This window comes from Ambystoma mexicanum, chromosome 8 (assembly GCF_040938575.1).
Source record: "Ambystoma mexicanum isolate Mex_15411 chromosome 8, UKY_AmexF1_1, whole genome shotgun sequence".
NCBI lineage: Eukaryota > Metazoa > Chordata > Amphibia > Caudata > Ambystomatidae > Ambystoma > Ambystoma mexicanum.
Window position 1 is genome coordinate 330,714,459 of NC_090929.1, and position 13,090 is coordinate 330,727,548.

At 45.1% G+C, this 13,090-nt stretch overlaps 1 protein-coding gene across 2 annotated transcripts in view; it reads right to left on the reverse strand.

Moving 5' to 3' along the window:
- Nucleotides 1–13,090, reverse strand: part of RABL6 (RAB, member RAS oncogene family like 6) — a 931,527-nt gene that overhangs the window by 730,823 nt on the left and 187,614 nt on the right. For both annotated transcript variants that reach the window (XM_069609758.1, XM_069609759.1), the window contains 2 exons: nt 7,903–7,955; nt 7,457–7,548 (listed from right to left, as the gene is read on the reverse strand). In XM_069609758.1, the coding sequence (XP_069465859.1) occupies nt 7,457–7,548; nt 7,903–7,955 (145 nt within the window). The remainder of the gene's footprint in view (nt 1–7,456; nt 7,549–7,902; nt 7,956–13,090) is intronic.

A 13,090-nucleotide genomic window follows, 5' to 3' on the forward strand; every position in this document is an offset into this window, starting at 1 on the left:
TAAACCTTCTTTCCGGTTCCAGAATTTGCCTCGAGGGAATCGAAGATTCTTCGAAATCGTTAAAGACGACGACTTCAACAATGGAGCGAATATCTCCTTCGGCGTGGAGGTAGTCGGCGCCAATGGCGTCGAACTCGTAAGTGCTTCGACCGGTTATGATTTTTAGCCGATACCTGGGAATCACTCGAGTCTCGGGGAACCTTCGATGTGTTCTCGTCGGGTCGAGATCGCTGAGTTTCCGTCTTACTACTGGACTTGGCCTTAGTAGTTTCTGACTCCCTTGTGTCGTCCAAGGGAGTGACTGGGGTCTGGCTCTCACGAGGTTTCTTTGAGGGTGTCGGGCTGCATTCTGAAAGACCTTCATTTGTTTTCTAAACTCATCCCATTTCCCAGGGGACTCTGACTTAGTCGGACATCTTACCATCTCGGTTGATGTGTCTGACGAAGAGGAAGATATAGGTCTCCTCTTCGTCTTCTTAGAAGAAGACTAAGAACGTCTCGATCTACTCCTAGAACGAGATCTCTTTAAGCGTTTGTCTCTCTTGGAGTCTCTCGACTCGCCAGACTTTCTATGCTTCTTCGAAGCGGCCACCAGAGAGGCCCTCGAAGCTTCCCGCCCCACCGCTAGTTTACCTTTTTGTTCGCGAAGAGCTTTCTCAGTCATCGACTGACAGGAGCCACAGTCGCCGGTCTGATGGTCCGAACCCAAGCACCAAAGACAGACACAGTGAAGGTCAGTGATCGACATTTTGGCACCACAGTCACCCTTTTTAAACCCTGTCTTCAGAGTGGAAGGGGTCGAAGATGCCATTTTCTGTGAGGAAAATATGAAGCACGCTGTTAACCCGATTGTGAAGCTATTGGAAAAGCGGAACTTAAGCCAACGAGTGCGGCACAAGCTATTTATACGACTGGTGATGTCGACATGCTTCGGAGACAGTCGAGGCACATCGACGCCACAAACTCGTGCACAGCGGCCTCTGCCGAAAAAAAAAATTCCGAAGCAGCGAAGCTGGTGCGATACGAATATCATAGATGAAGAATACGTGGGAGGACACAATCCATTATTCGAAATACAGATCTCCAGACCCTGCTACTGTCTCAGTATTGGAAACTGCTTTAAGAAAAAAAACGGTCACTGACGAAACTGGAAACTTGTAAGTTGTACCGCCTCCCGACACATGTCGTACGGCAGTCTTCACCATGTCTCTCAACAGCGAAGTGCCGCGGTACCCGACATCTCCGTAGCGTAGTGACCTCCTGTCCTCGGCACACTAAAGAGCTCTGCAGCTCCCAAACGGCCAGTCAGCTGCCTACTGCAGCCAACAGCCGGAGGCGCACCCAGCAATAACACCATAAGCACGGTGCCCAACATAGATGCAAGCACACCCTGGGGCCGAAAAAAAAAACTCAGACGTGCCATCACTGGCACATCAGTGGTATTTGCTTATTATGTAACACTCCACTGTGACCCAGGGACTAGGCTCTGTACGCGGCCCATCCCCGCCTTCCCTCATCACTTATGGAGGTAGCCACTCTTCCATAGAAAGACATAGTCACTCTTCAGCCCTAGACAGCACTCTCCCCGCAACTGTAGGCTGAAACGCATCCCTCAAACAGGCATAGCCTCTCTTTACCCGGGGTCTCTACTGGAACAGGCTGAGCAGTCCTTTAGCTTCCCACTCTCACTCCTTCTACCGGGGAGTATGCGAACTGTCTGCCTCACACAGTTCCTCTTGGCTGCACCCCCCCCCCCTCCGCAGCAGTGTCTCCTCTCTCCTCTTCAGACATAAGTCATAACCCAGGTACCTGCGCCAATTGTTACGACTGCTTCGCAGTCATGGGTTCATTTAAGGATACACTGGACACGCTGTCAGGTACCCTTCATGGATACTTTAATTAGTATAATTAGATCTTCTGTCACAATCAGGTCTCATCAGTTCATAGAGAAATTAAGAGGAAATCAGGACGAGAGCCCACTGGCTCACACCACCCAGGCTTACATCTTCAAACTGCCTGGGCTGGAACACAATCATACACAAACATTCCACACTCAACATTCCAAGCTAACAGCATATATTCCACAGGTGACATCACATCAGCCATGCACACCTCATGCCAGCAGGAAGGAGGACCAATCCTAACAACAGGTCATCCACATACTGAATAATTGCACTAGGCACATCAATATTTCCCAGGTCTTCATATAGAACCCTATTAAAGTCTGGATGCAAGGGCACTGAGAAGAAAGCATCATGCACATCCACCAAAATAAAACAGGTTGCCTCAACAGGTATGTTACACAATATTGTGGCAGGGTTTGGAACCACCAGAAACTCTGCCAGCACCACATCATTAAGGGGGTGTAGATCCTGAATCATTCTCCACCTAGCTCCTTTTGTCATAAATCCCGCCTCACACTGCCCACCCCTTTGCTTCGATCCCCACTTTCTTGTCAAGTGCTTTCTGCACCTCTTTTGGAAATCCCCTTTTCACAACAAAGTAAAAGAATGGGATTGCCCAGTTCCAAGAGTCTCCCGTTTGTGCCCTCCACATTTCCTGGATGTGCAGAGTATACTGAGAAGGATCCTCATTGTCGGGCATTGTTCTCTGCATAATAGATTGTAGATTGGCTGTATCTGGATATGTACATCGCATCACCACTCACACTTAAGGTGGTCTAATATTAAAATGCATCCCATAATGACTGTCATCACCCATTTTCACACTCGGGTACCCCAGCCCTAACCTAGATGTCGTCAGCCTGATCTCCCAGTATCAAAACAAACTTTTCAGCCAAAGTTGTACCAGCTGTTTGTTTTTCAAAGGCATATTCTCGACTTCATTCTTGCAGTTACACCGCAGAAGGAAGCTCTCAAGCCTCATTTACAAGCAGGGACCGAAAATACGAAAGAGAAGGCAGAGTGATTAAGCCCTGAAGATGGAGACTCTCTCCGAAATGCATCAGCTCTCTAGTCATTTATAGACCTTGGAACTGCGTTCCTATGAACATAGACCTATTTCAACAGAATACTTGGAGTGAATAAACTTTTTCATTTTAATCACGAAATCATATGAATGATTTAAGTAGAACTGAAAACGTTGGATGATTTAGAAATGAGATGATAAAAAAACTTCATAAAACTGTTACACCACAAAACTCAATTTAGAGCACGTTTGAGAGCATCGGACTTAGCTGGTTCCTCCGTCACGGGGTCCCGTTAACGGCCTGCACAATCTGAGGACAGAGCTCAGCTCCAAAGAACAGACAGGAATTCGGATAACAAGGCTCCTATAAACCTCTCGAAGTTGCACGGCCCCTCTGTGTGTGCGGCAAGGAATCCTCAGTCTTCGCAGGGGAGTCTGGGATCACGACAGGGTCACCAATAATGTAGGGCAACTGCTCGGCAACCAGACATAAAAAACACCTACTAGAGAAAAGGGCTAGTGCACCCTTTTTCGAAAAGATCAAGAGCTTTATTTTGTATACAAAAAGGAAGATGGTGACAGTGGTATTATCAGATCCACTGCTGCAGAGCTCTCAAGCTGCGTCATAATGAAGTCTTTGTTATAAACACTGTCATTCATGATGCATCTGATAAAAAAGTTTCTGTCCCCAACCTGCATTGGCTACTGCCTATTTATAAGCTAATAATTACATACGACCCTTGTGTCAATTGGCGGTGTCATCTTCTTCATTGTACTCTTCCTACGTGGGTGACGGGCTCTTCACTTCGGAGCACTGAAAGGTAAATTTGATAAACTTAAAAAGGTTACATCCGATCTTCACTCCTAACAACGTGATGTGCACCTGGTCGACAACATGAACTCGGCAGATAACTTCGAGGTCAGTCTGGTCCTTGCAAACAAGGCAACTCTTCTCAACCCAGACACTTAGGCAACCCCATCGTGCCTCCCAGTCATAATCTTATAACTTGGCATCACCCTGTTGTGCTCAGCTGTATCAGCTACCGCTCTCCCAGGGTAGGAACCTGAGGTCCACTAATCCATCCAATTCATGAAGGATTTAAGAGCATCATTTCTGTGCATCTGGTAGTTCAAATAGGATGACCATTCTTCTGGGGGGCGCCATTGTCCTAAATCTCAGTTACTGTTTTGGGAGCTAAAGACCTCTGCCCCAGCTCTCATGTGTGTAGCCTTCGTACTTGGCCGCAGCCCGTCTCCCATTCAACTCCTAACATTGCTGCCCAATTGTTCAAAGGACAGTTCCATGTGGGTGTACATGGATGTTTCTTGCCGTGCCTTAGAATTTGAAGGTGATAATCAAACAAGGGATGAGGCCTGGTTGTTCTGTGTCTCCAACACGGCCTGCAAAAGTATTCCGGCCTACTCTCGAATACAGCCCTAGTCCATGTTGTGAATGTACCACACGTGCCAAGTATGCAATGTATTCTAAGTGACTATTGCAAATCGATGGTTAATATACCCCTATATAAGTTCCTAAAATAGATGTAACACCCCCCCCCCCATCAACTACTTCTACCCATACATTCCACGTTTGGGAGGGCCGGTAGTCTGACTGTGGACCCCTACAATGGTAACTGCCCTTGTTACCTTGGCCCTCGTTACCTTGACCTCAGCCACAGAGCCACACTAAAGAGTGCATCTCAAACAAGAGCATCTGGGGGCTTGGTAAATCCTTCCCAAGCTGACCAAAAAGGGAGCTCAATAATAATGAAACATCAGCTGGAATAATTCATATAATTACCAAGGAAGCATGCTAATTCGCTACCAGGAGGCAAACGATCAGAAGTGTGCCAGTTCAAGGCAAGTGGAGCAATATATGTTGTGTCGGATCAGAAGAGGAGCAGACAAGAGGGGAGAGCATGTGTGAGGACGACAAGGTGACAGAGTAAGTGAAGGTGGTGATAACTCCAATAAATGGAGGTGGCAAAGGAGCAAGGGAGTGGCAAAGAGGCAGCGAAGAGAGCATTAGAGAAGGGAGCAGTGGAGATGATAGATCCCTAGGCTCAATGTAATACTGCTTAGGAGCAGAAAGAGCCAGACAGCTGGCTCAGTCCTGACAACCATGCCCAGAGGTGGTGGTGGTGCCAAAGCTACAGAGGACGTGAAGCAGACTAGCGACATCCTCAGAAGTAGACGGAGGCATCTCAGTCAAGAAAGCTGTGCGAGGCACTTAAACCCAAAATGGAAACTGGCGTTTCATAAGACTCACTTAGCGAGGTGAATTGCAGGTCTATGGGCATGGATATTAGGGCCAAACCTTTAGCAGGAGTGCCACAGGTTTTAGGACATTATTTGTAACCTCCTGGAGGAGGTCTGTACACCTATTTATGCTTGAACAGGCAGTCTCAATGTTCTTCTCATCTGGATCAATCCGCTCTTGTGGATTGTGTTTCTTGCGATGGGATTTGCATTTGGTACATGGTCGTTTGAGTCTGCCTACCATGCAGGTCATCCTTGGCATTTCTTTGAGCCAGTCTGTGGAGGTATAATGGCTAAAAGGGACTTTGTTAAAGGAGTGCCTAGGATCAGGCTTGCATACATTTTTTATTTTAAGAAATATTCTGTTTGCAGTACAGAAGGCACAGATATCCCACGAATTGTACCCAATTCCTGAGTTAATTATCAAATTGCAGCATAAGTAGTTAAACCATTACCCTCTGTAAAAGTGTGGCATCAACAATTTGGTACTGAGGAGGGTGGATACTATACTAGCTCAGGAATGAGTGCCAATTCAATCATTGCGTGCATCTTTTAACCAACTTGAAGGTTATAACACTGAATAAACGTTGGCTCTGTGAGTGGTTAAGTGGCAATTAAATCAGTGACTAATCTTCAAAAAATCATCGCTTCTATGGTGCTAGTGTTTTACGAACTGTTGATTTTGACATGTCATTGGACCAATCAAGTTGGGAAAAAGTGATCTGGTCACTTGTAGGTGAAAAAGGATCAAGTGTTATGTTGGTTATGGTGCAGAGTATTATTTTTTTATTTGCCTAAAGCTATTAATTGCAAATCTATTTGAAGGGCATAAGGAAGCTACACAAACAATACACAAAAAACAATCATAATCAATATACAAGGACAGGAAGACTCCACATATTCCAACCATTTACCTATGGATACTATATAAAAAGAAACCCAACAGGATGGGAGCAAGATGCAGAAAGACCACAAAGACTGTTCCAAATTTAGGATGCATATGCTGAGAAAGCCCGTTTTTAGGTCTAGGTCTTCTACTTCTTGCACTGCTGAACCTCCTAACAAGCTGCATCTCTACTTCAGGTGGATCTCTAGCACCTCCTGAAATGTGCAGCTAGTTTGCCAAATACTCTGTCTTTTACAATACAGCAGCCTTAAAGCCAACCATATTTTTTAAAAAGATGCAAACATTCAATTACTTTTTTGTTTTCTTGTGACCAGTCGAGCTGCTGCACACAAGTCTGATTACAGGCTTTAAAGGGAAGAATTCAGCAAGCCTGCTAAAATTGCACCGCCCCCATTTACATGAGAAAGAACAAAGACTTGCACCATGGTTGGAAACTGACAAGAGCTGGGAGCTATTTAGCATCGGATTGTGGCCTAGTAGTGCTTGGTAAGCTTAACACCAACATCTTCTAGGAGTTACCAGGAGCAATTTTTGACTCCACAGGTCAACTGGAGACCTAGAAACATACCAATGGTTAACTCTGGGATTTGGGAATGTGTCTAAAGGAGCATTGGGACCTATGTAAATTACAATTTAACCATTATGGTCCAAGTAAAATGAACAAAATGTTAGAGTTTGCCACTCATGTGCAAGTTAGATTTGCAATGCAATATGTAGTAGCACCTTTTTACCACAGGCAGCTCCTGAATACTGAGTGATACAGGATCATCAGAATTGGCTATTAGCTCTTGCTCAAATACTTATTTCGATCCCTGCGAGTACTGGGTTTCAAATAACATTTTCAGGGATGTAATGTTCAACCCTTCAAAATCGGTCAAGTTGTTATTATGGCAGAAGATCTTTTTAGCTTCAATTTAGCAAATGGAACCAGAGTAGGAGAACACGCTTCCAAAGCATGACAACTGCAAAGACTGTTTTCCCTCAGCACCTCGATCAATAGTTAATGACAGAAAAACGAGTTTCAGTTGGGTTCAGCATCTAGCAAATAGTGAACATGCAAGCCTTTACAACTGAGAGGCATGTGCTCTGTCCCCAGTGGACACCCTTAACTAACATTTATACTGCAGTAAGTGAGAGAAGGATTTCAATGTGATATCAGGCATGCAGTAATCACCCTCCAACTCTTAGACAAGGTGCAGAAACCTGCTTTCTACGAGGTTCTCAGCCAATTTCAAACCTAGTTTTATAAAAACATGTTACATTTACCCTAGTGAAAAAATGGAAGACTGTGGAACCTTCAATACAATTATTTGAAGACCGGTGGAGCAGATATGCACAACACAATAACAAAGCTTTTCTTACCACTGCTTTGTGATATCGAACATCATAACTACTCCATTGCAGTTCTTATAGACATCAAGGAACTCTGCATCAAGAGCCATCTCTGCATCAGACTAGGGAAGGAAAGAAAGATTTGGTTAAATGACACCCTGTCCAGAAAAACATCAAGTGCACAAACCTTTGCCTGCTTTTTTGTGTACAATACCAAAAAGTGTTACGAAAAGGGTACGCCTAGGTTTCATATTAAAAACTGTGCTCCAGTGGATGCAATTCTCAGATAACACTCATGGACACAAGACATGGGGGCAATTGGTGGTCCAAACAGTTTGTCATGTTTAAGTCTGTTAGTGACAAGTACAAAGCTTCACATCCAAAATCCCAGATTCACGTTTATATCACACATTTGACGAGGCAGTCTATTTCAAGGCGGTGATTCTGCCCTTGTATCCCCCTCCAAACATACTTACTTCCTGAGGTTCATTCTCCATTTTCAGGCCTTCCCCTCGTTTTTTGCTTTTACCTGAAAAACAAACAACACCATGAAGCAAGGCTTGTCATTTCTTTATAACAGTCATTTCTAAATAGGTCTAGTCGTTCATCAACCCAAAGAGGAGTGGGGAGGGCTCTTTGCTTAGTAAGAAAAAGGGGAACAGATCAATCTTTCACTGTGAGCAGCTATAGTCGAACACGGACCATTTGTAAAAGAATGTGTACATAGAGGTTCTGTGAAATTTTACATAGTAATGGATGGGCATTCGTCTTTGTTTAATTATACTTCCAAGAATGTAAATAAGTGTTTTAGAAAGAAGGTGAATTGAAGTCAGCATTTGTAGGCCAGAATATTCTGACAGAACTCCCTAGGATTGCTTTACTGCATTTTTGCATGAACTACTGTTTTTGCTCTGGGAAAAGTGGGTTTACATGAAAAAGATTTCCACCACGATCAAATTAGAAGTAAAGAAAGCACTTGCCTTACTAAATCTGAGAAAAACCTGCTTGGGCACTTTCACGCAAGGGAATAATAATCTGAATGAGAAATAGGCAGTTGTTAGAGGTTGCTGCATGCTATTTTAGCTGCTTAAAGTCTCACGTATTAGGCCTCACTAATATGACTAGTACGAGAAATTCTAAACTACTAGACCTAGTCGTTTAACATTTCTAACTCACGAGAACAGATACGAAGCAGAGAAATAGGAAAAATATACAAATAAAGCATAAGCTTCAGTTAAAGCAAACATGATCTTAATGTAAGCTTGGTGAATTTATGGATCATCTCCGGATGAGGCATCCAGAGAGCGAGGTCTTGTCAGCCACCTAGAGACCACAAAACATTACTATCAGGCATATGACTTTCAAAAGACTGTGCCGATTCCACCCTACGAGAATGTAGAATAATCTATGTAATAGAAGCCCTTTCATTTCATAACAATGATTGATGCACAATATAATCCAAACTGGTTGTAGATGCATTAGACAGACAACTGTCTGGAGAAATGTCACCTAAGTGATCATTCCAAATGATTCTGGAGGTATCCTCTGCTTTACTTTGCTAGGGCGAGGCATCTGAAAGAAAACAAACAGGTAGATTTCACAAATTAACTGAAAAAACATTAAGTAAAGGAAAAGAGCAACAGTATTTCTCATTAAAAAGAGCTAAAGATCCGACCGCAAAGTAACTGGAGCCGCATGAATGTTGACAGGTCTAATGGCTACTAGAAGTCTGCCAAGCAAAACCACTCTTTCTACTCCAATGCTATTTCAACATTGTGGACGTATACACCACTCCTCCTTGGGTGCTCAATACGCATTGCCTGATTGATTAATCATTGTAAGCCTTGTCTCCTACTATGCAGGTTACACAATTATGGCCAGGTCCTTCAAACGTACCTTAGATCATAGATTTGATGGCATCAACTTTACATACATTAACCAGAAATAGAGAGCCAGCACCAAACAATATTGATTAAGTCTTCCCTACATTTTTCAGGCACCATATTGTTACCTAATAATGTAGAACTTTCAATATGGCAACATATGCCACCGAAGGAGACCCCAATTCAACACTTGGCGAGATGTCGGGTATGCTACAAGAGAGGCAGAGACATTTTTCTTTCAAACACACTGTTCTCTCATGTCACATCTTTTAACGTCTCCTGCACCCCAAATGTCTTCCCTATAAAAGGCTGCAGACAATGCCCAAAAAAATGTAAAGAAGGTTCTTTAAGTTTATGTGGAATGCAGCATGGCATGTGATTGGTCATTGCACTTCTACAATAATTAGATGTTTAGGCAGCATATGATTGTACAGGTTTGTGCTCCATGTAAACGGCTATAACATCATACCATGCCATTACTCCAATGCCCGTTTATTAGCCACATCGCTCAGGCTACAGCTTCACAAGTGTTACTTCAATAGCTCAGTAGAATAGATCAAAACCATCCACGGGTCTTGTTACAAATTATAGAATGCTAAGAAAAAGATAAATCTAAGCAATTTCTACTTAATGGGTCTGTGTTTTGAGCAACATTCGATGACAGTAAACGTATAAGGTTTACAAATATTTTTAAAGGTTCATGCAAATCTCACTCGCAAGAGATTTACATTTCAACATGGTTCTGGAACTGCTTTTGTAGAAAAATCAGTGTAGAAAGATAACGAAGTTAACGCTATTTAGACACCCTCAAGGCCTTTACAGCAAAATGCAGCAGAGAATGTTGTCCCTGGCCCCATGCACTTTTAATTGGAAGAAAAGGTGCTAGTGAGAAATATTTGTGATCCACTTCTGCTAGAGAAGATGTGTTACATTTCTTGCTGCATTGGCCACTTGCTGCCAGAAAGAGGAAAGATTAGCTAGGCTCAGTGTTGAGGGCACTTGGTGTAAGAAACTTGGTGAAGCAAGTGCATGCAGCCTAAATAAAAGCACTGTAGTAACCTTTGTGGTAGCAAGATATTTACAGAGGGCCTGCTTACAGAGAGCAAGACACAAAAATGTTACACATTCCTTATTTTAAAATATGACTTCCAGTTGTAGGTCCTAAGAAGCACTCTAAACCCACTGGTGGTACTATTATTTTAGCTAATGATTCTCTAGAGTTCCTACCTCACTACCTGTAGCCAGATTTGAACTATTACAAATCAAATGTCATCGGTTTTCTGTGTTGCTCTCATACGTGGAAGACAGAAGGCAGGCAAATCTGACCTGCCTACTTACTTAACTACCAGCATCTCATTTATGGTCATGGAAGTCATTCAGTCTTATTCCTTTCACATAGGATAACGAACTTGTCTGCCTCTTGACTGGCTGCCTGGTTCCTTCAGTGTCTTATAGGGCACCAGGCCCCTCCAATTCAGTCTAGAGTGGATTTAGCGGGAGAAGCACTGTATAGCACTAAGGACTCTGGGGCACAAGTACATAATGAAATAATTACATATAGCACTTGCTAAGAGGCAATAAAGACCCCAATACCTGCATACATCCTGGCTATAGGGATGGCACAGAAGGGCCTTCACACCGACTTGGAGTAGTCAGAGGAGGAGGAGGCCTGCCCAGAGCAGGCACTGGCTCTAGCAGCCAGCTTCAAGAGAGTTCTGGGGTCTTCTGTGGAGACCACTATCAAGAAGGCTGTGGCGGACATGTTGGTGCCCCTTCAACTTCGCCTAGACGACATAAAAGTGCACCTCAGAAGCGCCGCCATTACTTCCAACGGTGGCACGCATAAAAGAAAAAGCAAATCAAAGGGGGCAGGGAAGTGTACACCGGTTCGCAAAAGGAAAGACTTCTCTATGACCCCATCCCCTCCGCCCCCCCCCCACTCCCAAGCCAGCCAGAGGCAGCTGCTGCGGATCTGATGCCTTCGCAAAGCTTAAACAGGCCTTTTTGGAAAGGAAGAAGGCCCCTTCAGAATACGGACCCTCTGGCCATGAGGTGACCAAGCCGGGTGACAGACCCTCTAGCCCGGGGAGGTAGAATAGGGCATGGATGAGGACGCCTCACCTCACACCACCGATGATGATGATGACGACGACAAACTGGAACTAAGTCGCAGGTCTCCCAGGGCTACCAAGATGACATATCTTCCAAGCACTTAGACAGGGAACACTTGGAATTGAAGTTCACGGTAAACACGAAAGATGTTACACTAAGTTAGCCCCAGTGGTCATCACATCCCCGAAATGTGAAACTCAAGCATATTCTTCCCAAGCTATTCCCCTCTTTGTTCAGGGGTCGCTATGAAACACCCTGCTTCTTGGTTGGCATCTCAGAAAAACACAACAAAATAAATAAATGATATCTGTGTGCTGCAGTGCCCACTGGAGGCGTGGGTAAAAAGTTCATGGCAGATTTCTACGAGATGCCCAGATGTGGGTCCTATGCTTGCTGGGTCTAAAGACCCAAGCTACAACTCACTGATAACGCCCAATGAGGCCAGAAAATGCCTGCGGTTGCTTGTGGTCTCCTGTAGAAAGGATGTGACCAAGCAGTTCAGGCTCGACGGCCCCTTTTGGGGTGGGCCCAAGCATGATTTGCATATGGTCTTTCCTTTTTCTGTAATAGCTTGGCAGGCAAAGAACGCTGGTCTAGAGCAGTGCCCAGAGCAATGCCTGAGGTTCAGAATGACTCAAAATATTCCAGCCATCACCTCTAGTTTTGGATTACATTTCTGTGAGAACCAGGTCCAAGAAAATGGCCAGTTATGTCCTGCAAAAGTGATCACAGACTCGATTCCCTACCAAAGGGAGAAACAGAGCCACAAGTGGAGGAAAGGCCCACATCGGCCTCCATTAAGGCCCACATCGAGCGGACTGACAGCCGGGTGTCAGAAGTCGAGACACGGGTCGGTTCCGCAGAGGATGCACTGGGAGCCCTGCGCTCCGAGGTCACCGCTCTCTCCAACCGCCTACCGAGTCCTTGAGGTAGAGAAGAAGAACGAGGACTTGGAATCTCGATCGAGGCGTAACAACCTCTGCATCATCGGGGTTCCCGAGAACGAAGTGCATGAACCGATGGAGGACTTTGTGGAGCGCACATTGGTCTCGCTCCTGGATTCTCCCAAGCTCTCCCCGCACTTCGCCATTGGGCGGGCACACCGAGCCCCGACGGCTAAGCCCAGACCTGGTGCTCCACCTCGGCCCATCATAGCCCGGGAGCTGAACTTCCGTGACCGGGATGCCCTCCTCAGGGCAGCTAGGCTAAAAGGGGAGCTACTATTGGACGGTGCACGGATTCATCTTTATCCGGACTTCTCTACGGCCGTCCAACGTGAACGCAAGACTTTCCAGGCTGTGAAGCGCAGGCTGCGGGACCACTCAGTCAAATATGCTATGCTCTACCCTGCCAAACTCCGCATAGAACACGCCAACCAGGTGTTTTTTTCACAATCCCGGAGGAGGCCTCCAGGTTCATCGACGAACATTTCCCTGGTTGACCCCCTCCCCTCTGTTCACGGTTTTGCAGTTATCCTTCTGTCCCGATGTGGAGGGGCCAGGCAAGGCCGCCTTCCTGCATCGGGGTTACTTTATCCTCTATTTCGGAATCTGCTTGTTGTGTTCATTTTTACAAACGTGTGCCACATCAACATGTGCCAGAACCCTGTTCAAGTTTTTTACTAAGGTCCACTGTGGGCACCTCTTGTCTTATTGGATCTGCCGCAGCC